The sequence below is a fragment of the Mauremys reevesii genome, linkage group 4, assembly GCF_016161935.1.
Source record: "Mauremys reevesii isolate NIE-2019 linkage group 4, ASM1616193v1, whole genome shotgun sequence".
NCBI classification, from domain to species: domain Eukaryota; kingdom Metazoa; phylum Chordata; order Testudines; family Geoemydidae; genus Mauremys; species Mauremys reevesii.
In genome coordinates this window covers 144,878,178-144,899,966 of record NC_052626.1, presented here as the reverse complement: position 1 = coordinate 144,899,966, position 21,789 = coordinate 144,878,178, and the positions used below count along the sequence as shown (strand labels likewise).

The following is a 21,789-nucleotide window of genomic DNA, read 5'->3' as shown; positions in this document are numbered from 1 at the left end:
CGTGCGCCGCCAACGGCCGCTCCCCCTCCCCGCGTGGCACTAACCGCCGCCTTCCCTAGAGGGGGCAGCCTCGCTCTGGGGAGGGCTGGGCAACGGGGGTGGGGTCAAAGGGCAAAAGGGTGGTGGGTTAGGGTGTGTAGGGCTCAAGGGGCAAAAGGGTGTTGGCATGGACTGTAGGGGTCAGAGGTTAAAGGGTCAGAGGGCAAGGGGTGTTGGGTTAGGCACTGGGGATCAAGGGGCAAGAGGGGGCTGGGCTGACAGGATCAAGGGGGAATAGGGTTAGGGGCTGAGGGAGGGCAGGGGCTAGAGGTCAAAGGGCAAGAGGGGTTGGGTGGAAGTGGTTTGGGGGCTATGGAGTCAGGGGCAGCACAGCTAGGGGGTCTGTCTGAGAGGATAGTAGATCTGAGGGTGTCTGAGCAGGGTCAGGGGGTGTCAGAGCTTGTGCAACAGGTGGTTGCGGGGTCCGTGGGGCAGGGAGCATCAGGGTTGATGGGACAGGATCAGGAGTTGGCCCAGCAGGCAGCCATGGGTTTAGTAGGGCAGGGGACACTGGTGTTGGCACAACAGGCAGTCATGGAGTTTGTGGGGCAGGATCCAGGGGCACCAGGGCTGGTGGGGCAGGATCAGGGGGAAAGGGAGTTTGTCAGTTTGGGTCAGGGGTCGCTGGGACACAGTATGCCAAGATTAGTAGTGACAGCGGAGGCAGGAGAGTCTCCAGGCAGGACAGAGGTGGTTGACAAAAGGGATTCGGCAGTGTGGGGTCTTGGGAAGAGGGAGGTGGTGGGTGTTGGGGTGACAGGCTTGGCAAGATGGAGTTGTGAGGTAATGCGGTTGGGGGGATATAGGATGGTGGGTTTGGCAGGTTTAATGATACAGAGATCTAGAGTACCTGGGTTGGCTGGATGGGGTCAGAAGGTACTGGGGTTGGAGGTAGAGGGATATGCAGTGACAGGACAGGGGCAGCAGGTGAGTGGGTTAGTGGACTTGGTGACGGTACCCAGGGTATCAGGCTTGAAGGACACAGATTACAGGACTTCGGAATTGGTAGGGTTGGCAAGACAGGACCAGGGTGTAGTAGTGGCGGGACCAGGGATGGTGGGACAAAACCCTGATGTGACAGGCTTGGCAGGATGGGTTCAGGTATCAAGGGGGCTGAAGGCAAAAGTAGGACCGGGTAAGGAGGTCGTAGAAGCATCTGGGATGGTGGGAAAAGGGGTGACAGGGCTCGGAGGCCAGGATCGGGAGCTTAGTATGTTGAAGGTGGTGGGAAATAAAGTGGCTAAGTTGTCGGGACAAAGTCCAGAGGTGCTGGAGTTGGAAGGGGCAGTGAGATGGGAACGTGGGGTGGCAGGGACGGCAGGATATGAGGGGCTGGGTCGGGAGGGACAGGGTTGTGTATTGGGAGTGACGGAGGCAGTGGGGCTCAGGATGGCAGGTTTGGCATTGGAAGGGCCCGGGGTGAGGGAGTTAGTGGGACAGGGTCAGGCCTTGGCAGAGTTGGTGGTGGCAGGGCACAGCGTGCAGGGGCTGGCAGGACAGGGTCATCGGTTGGCAGGCGAGCGACCTGGGGTGACAGAGTCTGTGGGATGGGGATTGGCAATGGAGGGGTACAGGGCAAGGAGGTTGGCAGTACGGGGTCAGGGGGTTACAGGGTTGGAGGTGGTTGGGCACGGGCTCACTGGGTTATTGGGACATGATCGGGGAGTTCCAGGGCACAGCATCACAAAGTGGGGTCAGGGGGCACCTGAGTTAGCAAAGACAGGACACCGTAGATGGGGGTGGGCACAGCAGGATCAGGGAATGACTGAACTGGTGGTGGTGGGACACAGGGTGACTGGCCTGATGGGGTGGGGAAGGGGGGCTGTGGGATTGGCAGGGACGGGACAGGGCATGGGGTAACAAGGAACACTGGGCACATGGGACCAGGAAACAGGAAGGTGTAATAGGATTGGGGCTTATGGGGGTCAGGGTAGTGAAGGGGAGGGGACGCAGGTTGCGGTTTGGGGGTGCAGTAATGTGGTAAGCAGTATGAAGTCAGTGGGGTGGGGGCCAGGGGTTAGCAGGTAATGACAATGGAATGGAGTGACAAGGGATGGGTGAGGAAGGGGTCATAGGGTGGGCCAAGATTGGGTGTAACATGGACACCAGGGCATCAATAGATCAGGGGGTGGGAGATTAGAAAGGGGTGAAGGGCTGCGAAGGGCTAATATGGGATAAGGGATACGTTACAGCAACCGCATGGGCAAGGTGGCGGACAGGGAAGTGGCCAGGGTTAGAGGAGAGAATCCGAGGGTCTGGGCTCCTGACTCCACCCTGTCTCTCTGGGACATCACCCTTGCAGACGAGCCAAGCCAGCGAGCTAAGTGGAGATGGGTTATACCAGCCTTGACGACATCTAGGCATTGCTGTTGGGGGCCAGCCGTCTCCCAGGCTCCGCACTGGACAGACAGGGTGTCCCTGTCCCTGCCTCTCCCCAGCACCCTTAACAGGTCTCTGCCTTTCCCCATAGGCAGGGATTTGGTAGCTGGTGCTCAGAGAAAACTCTCCGTTATATCCTGCAGCTAGGTCCATAGTTTGCCGGCTGCATTTCAGGCCCGGAGAGACAGGTTTAGCTAGACCCAAGGACTGGTTTGTGCGAGCCATGTTGGACCAAGGGTGCAGGGAAAAGTGGGGGGTCTGTATCCCTGTGGAATACCCTCCCAAGGAAAGCGCTGGGATGGACTATTTGCTACCTCTTAGAAAAGTGTGAAGGGAGAAGGAAGTCTGGACCCAGGCCCCCATCCTGTCGCATCTTGTTGCAGGAGCAGTCTTCCCCGGGAAAGAGAAACCGTGGAAGTGGAGTCTGACGAGGAGGAGGAGTTCTCAGCTCACACAGGTATGGCTGTGATATGCTCTCTGGTGGCTCAGGGCTTTCTCCCCCTCTTGGGGGAAGCTAGCCGTGTAGCATTGCCTTTGCAGTGGGAAGCTTTGGATGTTCTCCAGAACAGTGTCACGTTTCACCCCACAGGCAGGTGCATTTCAACAGCGGGCAACTGAATCCTTCCCACTGTAAGAAACCCTTTTAAGATCCCAAATTCAAAAGTGTTGGAAAAACACAAATCACTGATGAAAAGGGCTGAGGGATCAGATGGGCAGAAGTTGGTTATGGATTCCCTGTGTCAAACTGGGAAGCAGCCATTCTTGGGGGAATCCTGACAAAGAAGGCGGTGTATTTCCAACTATTTCAAAATATTGTTGACTTCAAGATGTTTTTGTTTCCTGCTAGGAGGAAACTTTAACACCGTGGGGCTGTCTTCTTGTTCTGTTGTCGTACGGCACTTAGTGCAGTGCGGTCCTGGTTTGTGACTCGCACATCTAGACGCTACTGTAATAATAATATAACTAAGATAGTATATGAGCATTCTTGCTAAGTAAATTAATTTCAGCTGCAAAACTTAGTCCTGGACGCATTAAAATTGCACTTATAGTAGTGATGCTGAACTTGGAAACTTCCTGATCAACTCTTTCCACTTAAGGCAGTAGACTGTGTCTGTATTATGGAGTTGCCACGGTGCATGTCTATTGGTGTAATGTAAATCAGTGCAGATTTTTTTAACTTAGATCAGGCCAAATTCCTGCTTATCTCAACTTCAGCAGTTGTTAAAATATGAACAACAATTGAAAATAAAGTGTTCTGTGTCCTGAGCTTAGTTCCCAGTTCTTGGTAGTTGATTGACAGGTAGAACTGGCAGCAAAAGGCAGTGTAGTCAGGGAGGGAGTTTTTCCCCATTATAAACTTTTTTTTTCCCATTGAAGATCAGCGTCTATACCACAGCACAGAACCAAGGAATCCTGGCTCTGTTCCCTCCTGCTCTAACCCATTAGACCCCACTCCTCTCCCAGAGCCAGGGCTAAAACCCAGGAGGTCTGACTTCCAGCCCCTTGCTCTAACCACTAGACATACTCCCATCTAGTTCTGTTTTTGCAAGGTGAGTCTCCCCAGAGGAGATAGCTGTTGCCTTCTGTAGCAGAGGAGTCCCTTCAGATTGCCCAGCTGGCAGCGTGAATACACGTTTGATGGCTACTTCCCCATCTCTTGCCAGGTGATTCAGAGACAGGCAGCCCCGAGCGCAGGCTGGGCTGCCAGGGGACCCAGGAGCTGGACAGTTCGTCCCAGCAGTTGCTTGACCAGAATGAGGCCGGTTCCCAGCATGCACTGGAGCAGGACGACAGCACTTCGGCCACGAGCAAAGCTATCGGGGCGCGAGGCGAAGAGCAAGGGAGCAGTAAAATGCAGAGCAATCCTCCCCAACAGCACCATGCACTGCGCAGTGAGGTAGGGGCTCCTAGCCTGGCCTTGGAGCTGATCAGGAACACGCTGCATTGCTGCCTGGGTGGGAGAGCTGGAGAAACTCAACTGTTGCTGGGGGTTCAGAAGGGGGCGCTCTCCTCTCGCAGTCAGTGCTGACCCCAGTGTGGTGCTTGGGGGAGCTGTGCTGCAAGGAGCAGCGTGGGGCCTCACTAGGGGGCTCCCTCCCTTCAGTCAATTCTGACCCCAGCACTTGGGGGAGCTGTGTTGCAGGGTAGGGAGCACTCTCACTTCAGAGTCAGTGCCAACCCCAGTGCGAGGCTAGCGGGTGCTGTGCTGTATGGACCAGGGTGGAAGCTCAGTAGGGGGTGCTTTTCCCTCACAGGCAGTGCTGGCCCCAATGCCATGCTGACAGTCACCACTGCTATGTCTACACTACAAAATGGTGTTGACCTAACTTATGTCTGCGTACAGCCACTGCAGTTATTATATCGCTTGTGTGGGTGCACACTTGGCTCCTTGTGTTGTTGGTGCCTGTTCTCACCAGGAGCACTTGTATCGGTTGTATTAGCAGTGTGGGGCATTGTGGGACAGCTCCTGAAAGCCAGTAACTGGCAGCGTAAACAACACTGACATTGCGTCGACCTAATTATATCGACTGTGGCTCTACGCCACTCGGGGAGGTGGTGTTACTAAATCAGTGTAGAGAGGCACTTGTATCGGCAGAGGCCAAATTTAAGGGAAGAAACTTCCACAGCTAGATCAACGCAAGGCTGTAGTGTGGAGCAGGCCTTTGCTGTAGGTCTTTCATTAAGACAGTGATACTCGGACTGAGGCTCAGGAGCCGCATATAGCTCTTTAAAAGTGTCTCCTGCGGCTCTTTGCAGCACATGATATTAAAACACTGTGATTTAATTATTAACCGGTCTAAGTAATTAACCAATCAGGGTGTTATTACTATATTATTAATCAATTGTAGTTGATAAAATAATAATACTCGGTCAATCATTTTGCTGTGAGAATTTATTATATATTTCTATAGTAAATGAAACAATGAATTCACACTACTGCGGCTCTTTTGGGTAATGCTGATCACTAATTCGGTTCCTGAACCACTGAGGTCTGAGTATCGCAGCATTAAGAGATTTAAAAAAACCCTTTCTATGACCCTGTCTTGGCCCTTTTTTTTTTCCAAGACTCGGAGTATTAATCTTACTGTCCTGTCCAAATCTTAAATGTAATTCCATTCCGCTTCCTTAATTCCGTCTGCAGTTTCAGGTGGATATGGGATTTTCTGTCACTTCCCATCCAAAACTGTTATGTGCAGCTGATAATTAGAGGCCATGCCTCAGCCGAGAGCTGGCTGCACCTGGGTGCTGGGTGAGCGATCCCTGTATAAACAGCCCCCTTCCCCACTCTCAGCACTAGGCAAATCTTCCTTGTGCATACACATGGGGAAAAGCACTTTACGGTCCTTAGTCTGAACGGGCTGCTGAGTTCACTGGTTCCATATGTAGCTGTGGCAGTGGCTGTCCCAGTCACCTCATCCTCTTTCACCTCCAGATTGCACCAGACAAAATGACGGGGAGCAATCCTGTGTCGCCGGCCTCTTCGGGGTCACCTGCCTCCAGTGGCAGCATCTCACCATCACACCTCACTCACGATTCCTCTCTGGACAGTCACCTGGGCTTTGATGTGCCCAGGCTGCAAAGCAAAGCTCTGGCGTCCCCAGGAGTTTACGCCTCGGACCCGGCCAGCATGTGGGACAAGACGCATGCTGAGATCGCTGAGCAGGCCAAGCATGTGAGGAGCTGACTGTGTCTGAAGGGTCCCCTGAGCTGGAGCCCTCCATGCTCCCATGGCCATGACCCAGATGCCCTCAAGGAGCCCATGCCAGGGCGGGGGGGGTGGAAGGAAGTGGGGCTGGGGAGGAGGGGTAATGTGACTCAGAGCCCCTTTAGGTCCCTTACACCTGTGTCACTGTGGGTCATCTTTTGTTTATGGCCAGATGGGTCTCGGCCCAGAGGATGGTTGCTGTGGGTCTCCCTGATTTACCCCTGCCTTCTAATCTCCCGTGATGGGTGGGGGCTGGGATCCCTGCTGACTTGGTGCTGTGTTCCAGGAGGCGGAGATTGAGAACCGCATCGCGGAGATGAAGAAGGAGGGTTTCTGGTCTTTGAAGAGGCTCTCCAAGGTGCCGGAGCCAGTTCGCCCCAAGGTACACTGGGATTACCTCTGTGAGGAGATGCAGTGGCTTTCGGCAGACTTTGCCCAGGAGCGACGCTGGAAGAGGGGAGTGGCCAGGAAGGTGAGCTCTGCCCCTCCCTGAAACAGCTCTGACTGGTTTATTAACTCCCCTAAAGCCCAAAGGTGGGTTTGGATTGTCTTGGAAATTGCTGTGCCTCGAGGAGCCGTAGGGTAGGGTAAATGGTCCAAACCTGGGGGCATTTGAGATAGACCTGTGAAAGTATCCCATGACGTCAAAATGTTCTGTGTCTTCTAACTCTCTCTTACACGCATCTGGGGTTCAAACCTATTGCTGTGATCCTCCCCCACTCAGGATTGATCTCAGCCAGCATTTCATACCCACTGGCCCCCTGGGAAATCAATAGCACAAGACTCATTGAGGGCCAAATCTGGGAATTCCAGCATAGGTCAAGCCACAGTGCAGGGTGGATTGATTTAAATCAAAGCTATTTAAATGCCTGATTTAAATCATGATTTAAATCTGCAAGCCGGTAGCCTTGATTTAAATCATTTATTTTACTCTTGTTCTGCATTTGTACTTCTTAGTTCTTTCCTAAAGAAAGGTTGATTCTCTTTGGTTGGTAACACTTACAACATACTGAATTACAACTAAATATAACCTTTGTACTAAATTTGGTGCTTCTTTTAGTTAACCAGCAGGATATGCTACTTAAACTATGTACTTGCTTAAATGAAGGTGTAACTTACATTTACTCTGATTCTTAATTTTTACATTTTTGTTAGTTTAGAAAACAGTGAATGATGCATTTCTTTTTGTACATGTGATTTGTGCCAAGCTGTATATGGATGGAGAGTCAACTAAAATGCACAAAAACAGTTTTTGAATGTTTTTTAAATAGTTAAATAAACCTGTCTTAAACGTGCTAGATAAACTGTCTGATAAACTTTTCTTGTTTATCAAAACATGTTTTATGTTGAAAATTGATTTATTAAACAAAGGAAGTACTTAATGCATTGAACTATGGTTTTGGTCACCATGTCCTTCATAAATTTAGAATTAGTAGATCACGTCCTCTCATGCCTAGTTTTTATTCATAGATTGGAAGAAGAAAACAAGTTTTTCTGCTTTTTCAACACCCAGCTCATTTCATAAATGTGAATTATCTAGTCATTGAACTGAATTAGTTGGATAAACTGAAATGAAGCAAATTATTCTGCAGCTGCAGAAGAGGCTACTTGTGTCAAAAGCTAGTTTAAGACTACAACAAACTCTGGTTCCAGGTGCTTTGCCTGTGACTTCCACAAGTTCAGTGCTTTGTCTTTCTTTAAAACTTGGCACCAAATATGCATTGCTAATTTTTGTATTTAATTTTAATTATTTTATCGATGCAATAGATTATGGTAAGTTGAGGTCTTAACATAGGTTGTCATTTCAAATTTAACTTGAAATAGGTTTATTATTAAAATGTAAACCTATAGCTAATTTAAATGTTGAAAATCTGATTAAAAAAAAAAAACATAGATTTTTGTTGAACATGCTATGCCAAAGAGGGTGGAAAGGCACGTGTTCAGCAGGACAGTGTATCTGTTGCAAGGCAGAGGGTTTGCAGATCGCCTGGTATCAGGGTAGCTGGATGCTCCCGTGTGCTGTGAGTTCAAGTCCTGCCCTCAGCAGTTCCCTGTGACTGCTGGGCACATTTTGCAGGGGATTTACTAAGAGTTCTGCCCAGAGAGCACGCCTTCTGGCTTAAGAGATGGCATTTCCAAGCGCTCTGGAATCCATGCAAGCACCATCTGCCTGTCCATCCATCCAAGCGCCCATCCGTCTATCCATGTGCTCCATCTAGGCTTGCTCTGTCTGTCCTAGGTGCTGAACGGAAACCTCCATGACCCTTCTCAAACTGTGGCTAGTGACCCAGCTGTTGGTTGGCAGCATGTCCCTGGGCTGTGGCTCCAACTAGAGAGATCTCCCCCACCCCCAGTACAGTCTGCCCTGGGTCAGTGAAGCCCCCATGTCCCCTCTGAATGCATCTCACCCTCCTCCTCCCCTCCCCCAGGTCGTGCGGATGGTGATCCGGCACCATGAGGAGCAGAAGCAGAAGGAGGAGCGAGCCAAGCGGGAGGAGCAGGCCAAGCTGAGGCGCATCGCCTCCTCCATCGCCAAAGAGGTCAAGCAGTTCTGGAGCAACGTGGAGAAGGTGGGTAGGGCGTGCAGCACTAGAGGGAGTGCTCAGGCTGGCTTTGGGCCTGGCCTTCTTCATATAAGAATTGTCACATAACATACAGACCTCTCTAGCCTGGTATCCATGCCTCTTCGCTGCTCTAGCTCAGGCTGTTGGGCTTCTCTCTCCCAGCATCCACTGCTCTCTGTCATTTCAGCTTGGGCATCAGGACTCTCTAGCCCAAGGTCCCTGCCTCTCCGGGGCTCCAGGGTGGGTTTCACTAACACAGCGTCTTGTATCGAGCAGTACAATACAGTCGTCAGAGGGGAGATTTCCTTTTGCCCCTCAGCTGGGCCACAGCAGGAAGGTTGTTCAGAAGCGAGTACGACGGGCTAACAATATGCTGCCTATTGAGACCTCCCCCTTACCCTTCTCTTTCACTTGGATGTCCCTGCCCACCCCCGTGGCCCTCCACTGGCAGGTGGTGCAGTTCAAGCAGCAGTCTCGCCTGGAGGAGAAAAGGAAGAAGGCCCTGGACCTGCAGCTGGACTTCATCGTGGGCCAGACGGAGAAGTACTCAGATCTGCTGACTCAGAGCCTCAACGAGACCTTTCCCATGGCCAGCAAGACTGGCTCCTCCTCCCACATCAGCTCCTCCCACGCTGGCTCCACCGCTTCCAGCCCCCCGCCACCCCCACACCTCACCGACGAAGAAGGTACGGAGCCAAAACACCCCGCGTCCCGTTCCCTGCTCATCTTGAGCCAGCCAGTCCTCCCCTAGAGGTTAAAGGTCTTGTGTCCCTCTCCTGCCCTGGGGCTGGATTGGAGATGGCACTTTTTGGAGATGAAAGATTCCATGTCCCATTCCCTGAGCCCTCCAGTCCCATCCCCCCAAGGCCAGATCAGCCGGTGCCCCCTACAGGGAAAGGCACCAGGTTTCACTCCCAGGGCTCCTTCGCCCCAGGGTTCCCCATTTGCCCTATCAGTGCCCCAGGTGTATGGTTCATCCCCTGCTTCCTCCTCCCACAGATGGGGACTTCCAGCCCCATGAGGAGTCAGACGACGAGGAGACGATTGAGGTAGAGGAGCAGCAGGAAGGGAACGACTCAGAGACACACCGGCGTGAGATAGAGCTGCTGAAACAGGAGAGTGAGCTGCCCCTGGAAGAGCTGCTGCAGTCCCTGCCCACCCAGATCCTGGAGAATTCCTGCAGCACTGCCCCCTCCATCTCCAGCTCCAACAACAACGAGGAGGAGGAGGCAGTTGGGGAGAGTGAGGAGGAGGTAGAGAAACAATCCAAGATTGTAAAGATGGCGGAGGGGTGGGTCAGACCTGCCAGGGAGACTAAGGAGATTGGTGATGGGCGAGAGTCTGTGGGGCTGTAGACAGGACACCCCTGACTGGGGCAGCACTTTGCTCAGAGCAAGCACCTCTCTTTGCAGCCCACTGACCTGGAGAGGCAGCTGCACTCGGATACCTTAAGCTGCATGCTCTGTGTGTCTCAGCTAGGCCAGGGTAGGAGGGCTTGGAGGGGCCAGGGCTCTCCCTTTGGGGTGGGAGGGCCTGGCCCCAGCCTCTCCTCCCAGCGCTCTCCTTCATGCCTCCAGCAGGAGAAAGCAAAGTCCGTCATGCAGAGGAACAAAAGGCCGTGGAAGCCTGACAAGGAGGATGAGGAGTTCACGGCCAATGAGGAGGAAGGTGAGCATGGCAAGGGACCTGCTGTAGCATCTAGGCTCTGGGTGGATGGGAGGGACCTGGCTGCCACGGGTGGCTGATGGGGGTGACAGGTTAACGGGGCCTTCTCCCATCCACCTGGTAACACAGCCCCCTTTTTCCTCAGCTGAGGATGAAGAGGAGACGATCGATGCTGAAGAAAAGCTGGAAGGGGACATGGATCACAGGAAGGAACTGGATGACTTGGCCCAGGAAGGTACGGAGGGGATGGGAGGAGACTGATTCCAGCCACGTAGCTCTGATGTTTGACATGGCCTGGATCTCTCTCAGGGACATAGGGTCAGGTTCTCTGTCCCACCATCCCCAGGGCTCCTGGCAAACTGTCCCCCAAGTCATGTGATCAGTGTTCGGAGAGCACTTAAACAGGTCTCTGCCTGGCCCCATAGGCTGGGATTTGGTAGCTGGTGCTCAGAGGAACCTCTCCATTGCAACCCGCAGCCAGGTCCTTCCTGTGCTGGCTGCGTTACAGATTTGGAGAGACATCTAGTCACAGGGCAGGGGTGGGACATGACATGACATGACCCTTGCCCCATCCCACCCTCTGCGTGTTCCCATGCGCCCCTGACCCTGTCGCTGTCTGGCAGGGGAGCTGCCCATGGAGGAGCTGCTGCAGCGATACGCCGGCGCCTACGCCTCGGACTTGGAGATGGATGAGTCGGATAGCTCCTCGGATGCCTCGGAGCCCAGCACCTCGGAGTACGAGGAGGAGTCAGAGGACGAGGACAGCAGCAGCCAGTCAGGTATGGAGGGGTGAGGGGGTGCGGTCTGAGGAGTGGGTGGGTGTCTTAAGGCAGGGCTGATGCTGGCTGGATCTTGCCCCAGACTCCACCTCAGAGGAGGAGAGCGAGGAGGAGGAGGAGAGCGAGGAGGAGGAGGAGGATGTCCCCGCTGAGGAAGCGACGGCGGCGAGCCAAGAGGAAGACTTCGGCGTGGAGTACCTGTTGAAAAGGGATGAGGATCGGGGAGAGGGGGGTAATGACGCAGCCCCTGCCCTGGGGCCCAAGAAGGAGATCACAGACATCGCAGCCACTGCCGAGAGCCTGCAGCCCAAGGGCTACACCCTGGCCACCACTCAGGTAAGCGGGACCGCAGTGGGGAAGGGGTTGGAGGAGGGAAGGCAGCCAGACTAACCTCCTCCCCCTTGGCGCAGGTGAAGACGCCCATCCCTTACCTGCTGCGGGGGACCCTGCGGGAGTATCAGCACATCGGCCTGGACTGGCTGGTCACCATGTATGAAAAGAAGCTCAACGGGATCCTGGCAGACGAGATGGGGCTGGGCAAGACCATCCAGACCATCTCCCTGCTGGCTCACCTGGCCTGCGAGAAGGGTGAGGGGGTGGGACGGGGCTGCATGGGGCGGCTCCATCTCTGCCGGGGTTTAGATAGACGGGGACAATCCTGCCCCAGGTGGGGATGGGCTAGATGGGCCCACATGCCTGGATTGCAATAGCCACCTGCCTCATTGATGGCATGTGGAGAGAGGCCCAGGGCTGACAGAGCATGGAGATGGAGCTCCCTTCCCCCGGGGCTCGGGGAGGTTCATTGGTGAGGAGGGTGCGTGGCAGAGATTGCCATGCCACTGCCCAGGCTTTGCCCACCTTGGCACTCCAAGATCCCTGAGCCTGCAGCTTGAGAGCAGCCCTGCTCTGTGTTGGTCCCACAGGTAGCTGGGGTCCCCACCTGATCATCGTGCCCACCAGTGTGATGCTGAACTGGGAGATGGAGATCAAGCGCTGGTGCCCCAGTTTCAAGATCCTTACCTACTATGGGGCACAGAAGGAGCGCAAGCTCAAGCGGCAGGTGAGGAACCAGGGGCCCCTCCATCCCCCCAGCTGGGATACAGGACTGCCTCCCCACGGTGGCGGAAGGTTATCCACTCTCCCTGGCATTGGGGATGAGAGTCATAGAGTGTAAGCCAGAAGGGACCACTAGATCTAGTCTGGCTTCCATATAGAGCACAAGCCACCAGCACCCACACACTAATCCAGCCAGCGAAATGTGGCCAGTATATTGACTAAACTGTTGTGAGCCACAGGCAGAATAGGAGGGATTGGTGCCCCGGCACCAGCAGGGAAATGATTAGGTGCAAGATCCCCAGATGGCCCCAGCAAGCAACCTGCACCCACACGCTGCAGAGGAAGGGGAAGTCGTCTCCCCCAACCCAGGGTTCCTACCGGTCTGACCTGAGGGGAAATTCCTTCCCAACCCCACATACAACCATCAGTGAGACCCAGCCCTTGTGAGCAAGAACCAGCCAGCCAAGCACTGGAGAGAGAGACTGCTCGGTGCCACCCGAGTGCCCTGGCCCGCCCTCCCAATGTCCCATTTCCAGCGTGGCCATCCCTGTTGCTTCAGAGGAAGGAGATGATAAAAGCCTCACAAAAACAGAATATGTGGAGGAAATCCCTTCCTGACCCTGGCTGAAGCCCTGAAGCATGAGCTTTAGGAACATAAGAAATAAATCTGTCCCCTGCCAGCACAAACAACCCCCTCATACAATCGCACACATACATTTTTCCAGCTTTCTCTTAAAACTAATGAAGATTTTTGCTCCCAAAACACCTACTGGGGGTTGTTCCAGAACCTCACCCTCCTGATCGTTAGACGCCGCCTTCTCATTTCCAGCCTGAACTTGTTCATGGCCAGTTTATCTCCATTTGTTCTTGTGCCAACTTTGTCCTTTAGCTTCAATAGCTCTTCACCCTCCCTGGTATTTGCGCGCACACACACCCCACTCCCTGGTGTATTTATAGAGCTCAATCAGATCTCCCTCAGTCTTTGCTTGACTAGACTAAATAAGCCACGTCCTTCCAGTCCCCTCTGGTAGGATCGGCCCTCCGTTTGCCTGGTCATCCTCCTCGCTGTTCTCTGCACCTGTTCCAGCTGGAATTCACCTTTCTGGAACCAGGGGGCCCAGCACTGTGCACAGTATTCCCAGGGAAGTCTTCTCAGTACCTTGGACAATGGCATTAATACGTCTCCCTCTCTACCGGAAATGCCTCTCCTGAGGCATCCTCGCATCACATTTGCCTTTGTCACTGCACGTTGGTGGCTTATAGTCATCCTGTGATAGACCCCCACAGCCACGTCTCTCCTCTCTTGCTTCCAGCTGATGAGCTTGTAACAGAAATTCTTATTATTAGACTTGAGATGCAGGACCTTGTACTTTTGCCCTGCTGAATTTCATCCCATTTCTGTCACTGTAGTCTTCAAGGTCTGATCTTCCTGTATAATATTTCCAATCTTCTGTATTGACAGTGCCCCCCAGGTCTGTATCATTAGCACACTCCTGCTCTAGGAGCAGGCAGGCTTCTGCGGGGTCGCATGGGATACTGGCTGACTCGGGTGTCAGGGAATGGACCCGGAGCCTTTCCCCTTCGGGGGCACCAGCTCCAGTCTGGTCCTGAGCTGTGGAACCACCTGGGTTGGGAATGGGAAGGGGATCTGGGTGGCCTATCTTCTCTGGCCCCTCCCAGTGTAACCCAGCTCCCCTTCTTAGGGCTGGACCAAGCCCAATGCCTTCCACATCTGCATCACCTCGTACAAGCTGGTGCTGCAGGACCACCAGGCGTTCCGGCGCAAGAACTGGAAGTATCTGATCCTGGATGAGGCCCAGAACATCAAGAACTTCAAATCCCAGCGCTGGCAGTCGCTGCTCAACTTCAACAGGTGGGTGGAGTACTCCCTGTGAGGGGGGAGAGGGCCCTGGCCTGGCGTGGCCCAGCACGCTCACTGCTCTGCCCTTCCATTCCCCATGTCTCCTCCAGTCAGAGGCGGCTGCTGCTGACAGGCACCCCCCTGCAGAACAGCCTGATGGAGCTCTGGTCCCTCATGCACTTCCTGATGCCCCACGTCTTCCAGTCGCACCGCGAGTTCAAGGAGTGGTTCTCCAATCCCCTGACAGGCATGATCGAGGGTAGCCAGGAGTACAACGAGAGCCTGGTCAAGCGGCTGCACAAGGTGAGGGTGGGAATTGCTGGGGCTGCGGTGGAAGGGGAGAGGGAGCTGCTGAAGGGTGGGGAGCAGGGGCTGCTAGGAATCAGGCCTGGGGTGGGGTCTGCGAGGGACTGGGGTTGGGTCAGGACGGGGACGTAGGTGGTTTGATCTTGTGCTCGGAGCAGAGGTGACAGGCCTAGTGGTCAGAGGCCAGGTCGGGAACCTGTCAGGAAGTCAGTAGGTTGCTCAGACAATTTTCTGTGCCTCCTGCTGGTTTAAATAGTACAGTCGAGCCAATCAGTGGGGGCCGGGCATTGTCCCCAAGCAGGATCCTCCTATGGGGTGCCTCAGAGGGGTCAGAGTGCTGCTAGCCAGTGGTGGCCAGGGTGTGAGGGCAGAGTTCCCCTGTTGGGCTGGGCTGGGTGTTTCCAGCTGGCGATCAGGACCATTGGGGGTGGGGCTGGCGTTCAGACTGATGGCTCTGCCCCACCCCTGGCAGGTGCTGCGGCCCTTCCTCCTGCGGAGGGTGAAGGTGGATGTGGAGAAGCAGATGCCAAAGAAATACGAGCACGTCATCAAGTGCCGGCTGTCCAAGCGCCAGCGCTATCTCTACGACGACTTCATGGCCCAGGCCACGTGAGTGCAGCGGGGACAGGACGCTTGGGTTTATCCCTGGCTCGTGGGGTGTCTAGTGGGGGCTGGGAGCCAGTACTCCTGGGTTCTGTCCCCAGCTCTGGGAGGGATGGGGCCAGATCCCAACTCAGGTGATTGCATTCTGCCTCTCTAACTCCTGCCTGTTGTGTCAGTTGGGTACAGAATCCACCTTCACTTCCTGTCCCAAACTGTTCTGTTGCACTGCTGTGTTAATTAGTCACTGCTCCCTGTCCCAGAGGTAGCTGCATTTCAGAATTAACTGAGGGGGTTCCTGTGCAGTGTCACGGTGTGGTTACCCAGCTGCTGCACCGCACCCCAGAAGCGGCCGCATCTCAGCGCTGGGTGGTCAATCCCAGGGTGGCATTGCTGGGTGGTTCTTACCCACCAGCCAGCCCAGAAATGCAGCATGTGGTGGCGGCCCAGAGCACTGGCTGATTCCGCTCTCGGTTTTCTCTCAGCACCAAGGAGACTCTGGCCACGGGGCATTTCATGAGCGTCATCAACATCCTGATGCAGCTGCGGAAGGTGTGCAACCATCCCAACCTCTTCGACCCCCGGCCCATCCACTCGCCCTTCATCACCGAGGGCATCTGCTTCAGCACCGCCTCCCTCGTCCTGTGCGCCCTCAACCGGGATCCCTTTAAGGCAGGTGCCCCCGGCCCTTTGTGGGGGGTGGGACACAGGGCTCTAGGGGACTTAGGCCCCAGGACAGGGGCTTGGCTGGCTCAGGGAAGACCAGGGGAAGGGAAGGGAAGAGATGGGACCTTGCTCCTCTAGGGGTCCTGGCCCTGCCGGGGACTGGCTTACTCAAGGGGGCGGCGGGAATGGGACACAGGCCCTTCCCCTTCCCGCCTGCCCTCATGTTAGTGTTGCTGGGGGGAAGTACCAGGCGCCATGGGGGGGCTGGTCCTCTCCTAACTGGGCCTGGCCCCTTGCAGCATGTGGACATGGGCATTTTCGACCTCATCAACCTGGAGGGGCGCGTGTCCCGCTACGAGGCCGACACCTTCCTGCCTAAGTGGAAGGTGACAAGGAAGCTGATCGAGGAGATCGCCGAGTCCCCGGACCCCCCGCCCAGGCCCAAGCCTGTCAAGATGAAAGTGAACAGGTACCACAGCCCCCCAATGGGGAGGGAAGGGGGCTGCCATGGCCATGGGCTGGGGGGATGGGGATCTCAGTGGGGGCAGGGGACTGCCAGGGATGGGGATCTCAGTGAGGGGCACGGGGCTGCCATAGCCCGGGGAGAGGGGGATCTCAGGGGCAGTGGAGGAGGCTTCCGTAGCTGATGCTAGCGGGGTTCTTGGGGGTGTTTGTGGAGGGGGCTTCCATAGCGCGGAGCAGGGGGTTGGAGGGGAGTCCAGGATTTGCGGGGGGGAGGGGAGGGGTGTCAGCAGGAGTGGCGAATTCCCTTGCCCACCACCACTTTAACCTTGTCTGTCCCTGCTCCCTGCAGGATGCTGCAGCCGGTGCCAAAGCCAGAGAACCGGACCGTGGTGCTGGTGAACAGCCCTCGCCCCGTGGCCCCCTTGCAGAGACCTATGACTCCTGTGTTGCCAGAGGCCCTGGCCCCCATGCACCCCATGGGCCCGGTTCTCCCGGGGCCCATTCAGCCTCCCCTGCTCCCTCACCCCATGGCCGTACCCATCTCGCTGCCCCTGCCCCTCCCGCCGTCCCCGGTGCCGGTGCCTCCCGCTACCAGGCCGCAGGGCCCAACGCTAGTGCCTACGCTGAGCCAGAACAACGCCGCTGCCGCCATGCTCCAGGCCCCGGTGTCTGCCCCGCAGGGTAAGGGCCCTGCCCAGTGGGACGGTGGGGCGGGGCTGGGTGCCCACTGGGATCCCCTGGAGCGGGGCCTTTTCTTCTGCCTGAGGGCTGAAATGCCCTACTGGGGGTGTGTGGCCAGGATTTCCCTCCCCTCTCCTTTTTGGGGGGCAGGGCCGGGCCAGGTAACACCTCCTTGGGCCCTGCCCCATCTTTCTGAGGGTGGAGGAGGTGGGCTGGTATCCCCGTCTCCCTTCCATGGGGGCGTGGCTAGGCTGGCTGATTCCGCCCCTCTAACCAGCCCCTCTTTCCTCCCACAGTCCTGCCCACACTGATGCCTGCGGCCCAGCTGGTTCCGAATGCCCCCCAGCCCCCCGTGCTGCCGGCCCCTGCCACCGCTGCTGCTGCCTCCACTCTCAAGCCCGGCCCAGTGCCAGCCCCCGCCGTGCGGCTGGCCACCAACCCCCTGAGCCCGGGCGCCGTGGGGAGCATGATGAAGCCAGTGACAGTCCATTCCACCACCAACACCCTGCCTGGCTACAACTTCCCGGCCACCAGCGCTGTGCAGCAGAGGCTGCTGCTCTCCCCGGACATGCAGGCCCGGCTGCCCTGTGAGTACAAGGGGCGCTGCGGGGCGGGGGGTGGGCAGCGGGCGGGCGTCCTGGGAACTGACCCCATCTCCTCTCTGCAGCGGGCGAGGTGGTGAGCATCGCACAACTGGCCTCGCTGGCCAACCGGCCCCTGCAGAGCGCCCCAGGCAGCAAGCCCCTCACCTTCCAGATCCAAGGCAACAAGCTGACCCTGACGGGCACCCAGGTGCGGCAGGTCACCATGGCCCAGCCCCGACAGCTGCAAAGTAGGTAAACCCCTCCCCTCCCATGTGGCCTCAGTCACCTCTGCTCCCCCCTCCCCTCCTTCCATTCTGGTGAGGGATCTCTGTGTAAACAGCCCCCACACCCCACCCCAGAGGTGGCTGCATCTCATCAGTCCCTGTACACTGTGAGATCCTTCTGCTAAGAGCCCTCCCCTGCTTCCACCATTGCTGTTCTCACTGCCTCTGTGCCCTGGCTGCTTGGCTGGCTCACCTGCTTTCTCGCCTCTTCCCCTCCGCTCAGCCAGGGCTCTGCTGAACGTTCGTTCTTAGACCTGATGAGGCAGGGTGGAGGGAGGGGGCATGAGAGACTGCAGCACTTGGGGGAGGAGATGGAATTGCCAAGGGGCCCGGGTGGGTGGGTAATAACGGATCTGGGGCAGTGGGGTGCTAGGGAACAGCCGAGGGGCACGGTGGGGAAGAGCAAGGAACTGACAGGCACTGGGTCAAGGGGAGCCATGGGGCACCGGTGGGGTGCTGATTGGGGGCGATGGGCAGCGGTGCACGGAGGGATGCCAGTGGGGTGGGGAACCGAGGGGCATTGGTGGGCAGGGAGCGGAGGGGCACCGTAAAGGAGTGCTGGGGGATGACTGGGCAGAGGGCCAGGGTGGGATCCCTCTAAGCTCCAGCCGTCTCTGCCCGTGAGGCGCCTGTTGACCCGAGGGAGAGAGCAAAACTCCAAGCCTGACTCTGCTGTAAGGCCCCAATGCCAGCCCGGCCGGGTCGCCGCAGGGGGGCGCACAGAGGAGGGAGGGGGTGGGCGTGCTCTGGTGGGGAAGCTCGTCCCTGCCAGCTGTTCCTGCTTTCTCCCCTGCAGGGAATGTAGTTCACCTGGTCTCTGCCGGGGGGCAGCACCACATCATCAGCCAGCCGGCCCAGGTGGCTCTCATCCAGGCCATGACCCAGCAGGGCGGGCAGGCGCAGGGTGGGGTGCAGGCCATGTCAGGCCCCCAGCCCACCACCATCCTGCCCGCCCCAGCCTCTGCCACCACAGCAGCCGCCACTTCAGCAGCCATCAGCGTCCCCATAGCTACCACGCAAGGTGAGTGTCAGTGGCCTGGGGGCAGATCAGGGCGAGCGGCAGGCTGGACTACTGGGTTCTAGCCCCAGTTCTGGGAGCGGGGTGGAGCTAGTGGGTTAGGGCAGAACGGGCTGGGAATTAGGTTTTGTGCCTCGCTCTGGGAAGGGAGTGGGGTCCAGTGGTTTGTGTGGGGGAAGATGTCTGCCAGGCTCTGATCCTGCTTTTCTCGCCCCCAGTGCCCTCCTCCATGGTGAACAGCTCTGGCGTGGTGAAGATCGTGGTGCGGCAGGCCCCGCGGGATGGCCTGGTGCCTGCCCCGGCACTACAGCAGCCTCCACGCCCAGCCGCAGCCACCACCCTGCCTAGCCTGCCAGCCGCCCTGATGGCACAGCGAGCCCAGCTCCCCGTGGCACCCATGCCGCCCGTGCGGTTGCCCACTCAGCCACTGGTTCCGGTGCGGGCACCCACCCCACTGCAGGCCCTGGTGCGACCCATGATCCGGGTGGTGCAGGCGCCAGCGCCCAGCATGGAGCACTCATGTAAGCAGGTCGTCTTTGCCTTCCTAGCCGGGGCGTTGTGCCCTAGGCCTCACACTAACCCCACTTGGCTTTCCTCTGCAGCTCCAGCACCGGCTCCACCTTCTCCCGTCACGGCCGCCCCTCTTCCCATCCCCCCTGCCACCACCATCGCTGCTGCTGTCTGCCCCGCGCTGGCTCCCCGGCCCGCAGCCGCGCCCAGCCCGGGGCCCAAGGAGGAACCTGAGACACTAATGCTACGCTCCACCACGCCCACCCCGCCTCCCCCGTCGCCACGGGCCCCACGGCACAGACGGCAGCCCCCTCCCCCACCCCGGTCCCCCTTCTATCTGGTGAGTGAATGTGCAGGGAGTCTGGGACTGGGCTTGGGGGAAAGTGGGGGGGAGGCAGGGAGGGGCTGGGATAGTCTGTGGGGAGGGGGATCTCAGTGTGGTGGGGCAGGGATAGGATTGGACCGAGAGATGGGGAGGAGAAGGATCTGGACCAGCTGGGCTGGGGGGAGGATCTCGGAGGAGGTGGGAGCTGTGCTAGCCCAAACTGGCCCAGAATGAGGGGAGAGGATCTCAGGTGCGAGGCAGCTCGGGGGCGCGTCCCATCACCAGCACTGACATCCGTCCGTGCGGTCCCGGTGGCAGGAATCACTTGAAGAGAAGCGGAAGAAGCAGAAGGAGGAGCGCCTGGACCGGCTCTTCCGCCTCAACGAGCAGCACTGCAACCTGGCCCCCATCTATGGCACCGAGGTGCTGCGCCTCTGCACCCTCTTCCCACCCGGCCCCCCTCGGGAGCAGGAGGAGGAGGGGCAGGAAGTGGCACCCGAGCTGGATGGCTGGAGGGGGGCCAGCTACAGCCATTGCTACATGGCACAGATGCATCGGGACCCCCAGCACCTAGAGGCGTATTGGCAGCAGGCCACAGCCATTGCCCAGGCCATCCTGACCCCCCAGCAGAGGGTTGAGCAGTTGGCAGACATCGTTGAGAGGTAACGCCTCCTGGCGGCACGGCTGGGCCCCTCTGTGAGGAACGGGGATCTGTGCAGGTGCCTTGGGGAGCTGGGGTTCGAACTCAAGAGTCCTGGCTCCCAGGCCCATCCTGCCCCATTCCAGGCCTGGGGCTGGAACCCAGCAGCCCTGACTCCCAGGCCCATTCTCCACCCCACTGTAACCCACCAGATCCCGCTCCCCTCCTGGAGCTGACAACAGTGGAGGCGCGTCCTCCGTCCCCCTGGCCTGCTGCTGTGCCGTGGCTGTTCGCACCCTCAGCCATGCCCGTTGTATCTGCAGGTTCATCTTTGCTATGCCTCCCGTGGAGGCGCCTGCCATCACCATTCACACCTCTCACCCGCCCCCGTCACTCCTGCTCCACCAGGCCATCTTCAAGGAGACACTGCGGCGGGAGATCTCACCCCGCGCCAGCGGCCTGCATCGCATCGTCTGCAACATGCGCACCCAGTTCCCCGACCTGCGCCTCATCCAGTACGACTGCGGTATGTGGGTGGGCCGGGCAGTGGGGGCCATGGCTAGCTGGGCCCCTGGCCGATCCAGGGGAGGGGTGGGAAGCAGGGAGGCTGGGCAGAGACACTCTGCTCAGGCAGGGGCTGAGGGAGAAGCAGAGAGGCCAGGCTGTTCTTGGTCCCCACCCCTGCCTGGCTGGCCTGGTCACCATCCCCGTTCCTTCCTGCAGGGAAGCTCCAGACCCTGGACCTGTTGCTGCGACAGCTGAAGGCCGGGGCGCACCGGGTCCTCATCTTCACCCAGATGACCCGCATGCTGGACGTGCTGGAGCAGTTCCTCAACTACCACGGGCACATCTACCTGCGCCTGGATGGCAGCACCCGCGTGGAGCAGAGACAGGTATCGCCGGCTGTCGCCCTGTCCTTGCGCCCATGTGTCATGGGGGTTCCCTCAACAGCCAGGCTAGGGACTCCTCAGAGCCCCCAGGCCTCTCCTGCTATTCATCCTCTCAGAGCTGGGGACAGAACCCAGGAGTCCTGACTCCCAGCCCCGCTGCTGTAACCTCTAGGCCCCAGCAGCCCCATATCTTGTCTGCTACCCCTCACTGTGGCTTCCCCCCACCCCGGCAGGCGCTGATGGAGCGTTTCAACGCTGACAAGCGCATCTTCTGCTTCATCCTGTCGACACGCAGCGGAGGCGTGGGGGTGAACCTGACGGGCGCTGACACTGTGGTGTTCTACGACAGCGACTGGAACCCCACCATGGACGCCCAGGCCCAGGACCGCTGCCACCGCATCGGCCAGACCCGCGATGTCCACATCTACAGGTCAGCCACGCACCCAGTGACACCTGCTCTGACTCCTCCTGTCCAGCAGAGGGAGCCTGTGCAGTGCATGTCCCCTCCCCTCCCACTGCCCCAGAGGGTAAGTTGCCTCCATGCCTCCCCCTGCAGGCTGATCAGCGAGCGGACAGTGGAGGAGAACATCCTGAAGAAGGCCAATCAGAAGAGGATGCTGGGAGACATGGCCATTGAGGGCGGGAACTTCACCACAGCTTACTTCAAACAGGTACCTGGCCCTGCTACAGCCGTCGCACTCCCTGCTGCATTACAGCCCTCGCTGACCAGCTACGTCATGGGCTTGAAGCTGAAACTCCCTGCTGAGTCCC

At 57.6% G+C, this 21,789-nt stretch overlaps 1 protein-coding gene across 3 annotated transcripts in view; it reads left to right on the top strand.

The window, feature by feature from the left end:
- Positions 1-324: 324 nt before the first annotated feature.
- LOC120403121 (Snf2 related CREBBP activator protein) overlaps positions 325-21,789 on the top strand; it is a 28,728-nt gene continuing 7,263 nt past the window's right edge. The window contains exons 1-30 of one of the 3 annotated variants that reach the window (XM_039533880.1): positions 325-1,174; positions 2,802-2,875; positions 4,083-4,315; positions 5,852-6,091; positions 6,411-6,596; positions 8,554-8,694; positions 9,140-9,374; positions 9,688-9,941; positions 10,266-10,356; positions 10,499-10,588; positions 10,977-11,132; positions 11,215-11,468; positions 11,543-11,720; positions 12,056-12,192; positions 13,892-14,061; positions 14,160-14,352; positions 14,828-14,964; positions 15,441-15,627; positions 15,921-16,090; positions 16,436-16,767; positions 17,064-17,354; positions 17,435-17,599; positions 18,432-18,656; positions 18,872-19,174; positions 19,256-19,503; positions 19,807-20,150; positions 20,452-20,654; positions 20,852-21,021; positions 21,252-21,448; positions 21,575-21,689. In XM_039533880.1, coding sequence (XP_039389814.1) covers positions 1,131-1,174; positions 2,802-2,875; positions 4,083-4,315; positions 5,852-6,091; positions 6,411-6,596; positions 8,554-8,694; positions 9,140-9,374; positions 9,688-9,941; positions 10,266-10,356; positions 10,499-10,588; positions 10,977-11,132; positions 11,215-11,468; positions 11,543-11,720; positions 12,056-12,192; positions 13,892-14,061; positions 14,160-14,352; positions 14,828-14,964; positions 15,441-15,627; positions 15,921-16,090; positions 16,436-16,767; positions 17,064-17,354; positions 17,435-17,599; positions 18,432-18,656; positions 18,872-19,174; positions 19,256-19,503; positions 19,807-20,150; positions 20,452-20,654; positions 20,852-21,021; positions 21,252-21,448; positions 21,575-21,689 — 5,763 coding nt within the window. In that variant the 5' untranslated portion in view covers positions 325-1,130. Of the gene's footprint in view, positions 1,175-2,047; positions 2,490-2,801; positions 2,876-4,082; positions 4,316-5,851; positions 6,092-6,410; positions 6,597-8,553; positions 8,695-9,139; positions 9,375-9,687; positions 9,942-10,265; positions 10,357-10,498; positions 10,589-10,976; positions 11,133-11,214; positions 11,469-11,542; positions 11,721-12,055; positions 12,193-13,891; positions 14,062-14,159; positions 14,353-14,827; positions 14,965-15,440; positions 15,628-15,920; positions 16,091-16,435; positions 16,768-17,063; positions 17,355-17,434; positions 17,600-18,431; positions 18,657-18,871; positions 19,175-19,255; positions 19,504-19,806; positions 20,151-20,451; positions 20,655-20,851; positions 21,022-21,251; positions 21,449-21,574; positions 21,690-21,789 lie in introns of those variants that run through there. The other 2 variants (XM_039533879.1, XM_039533878.1) reach the window with 2 other exon arrangements.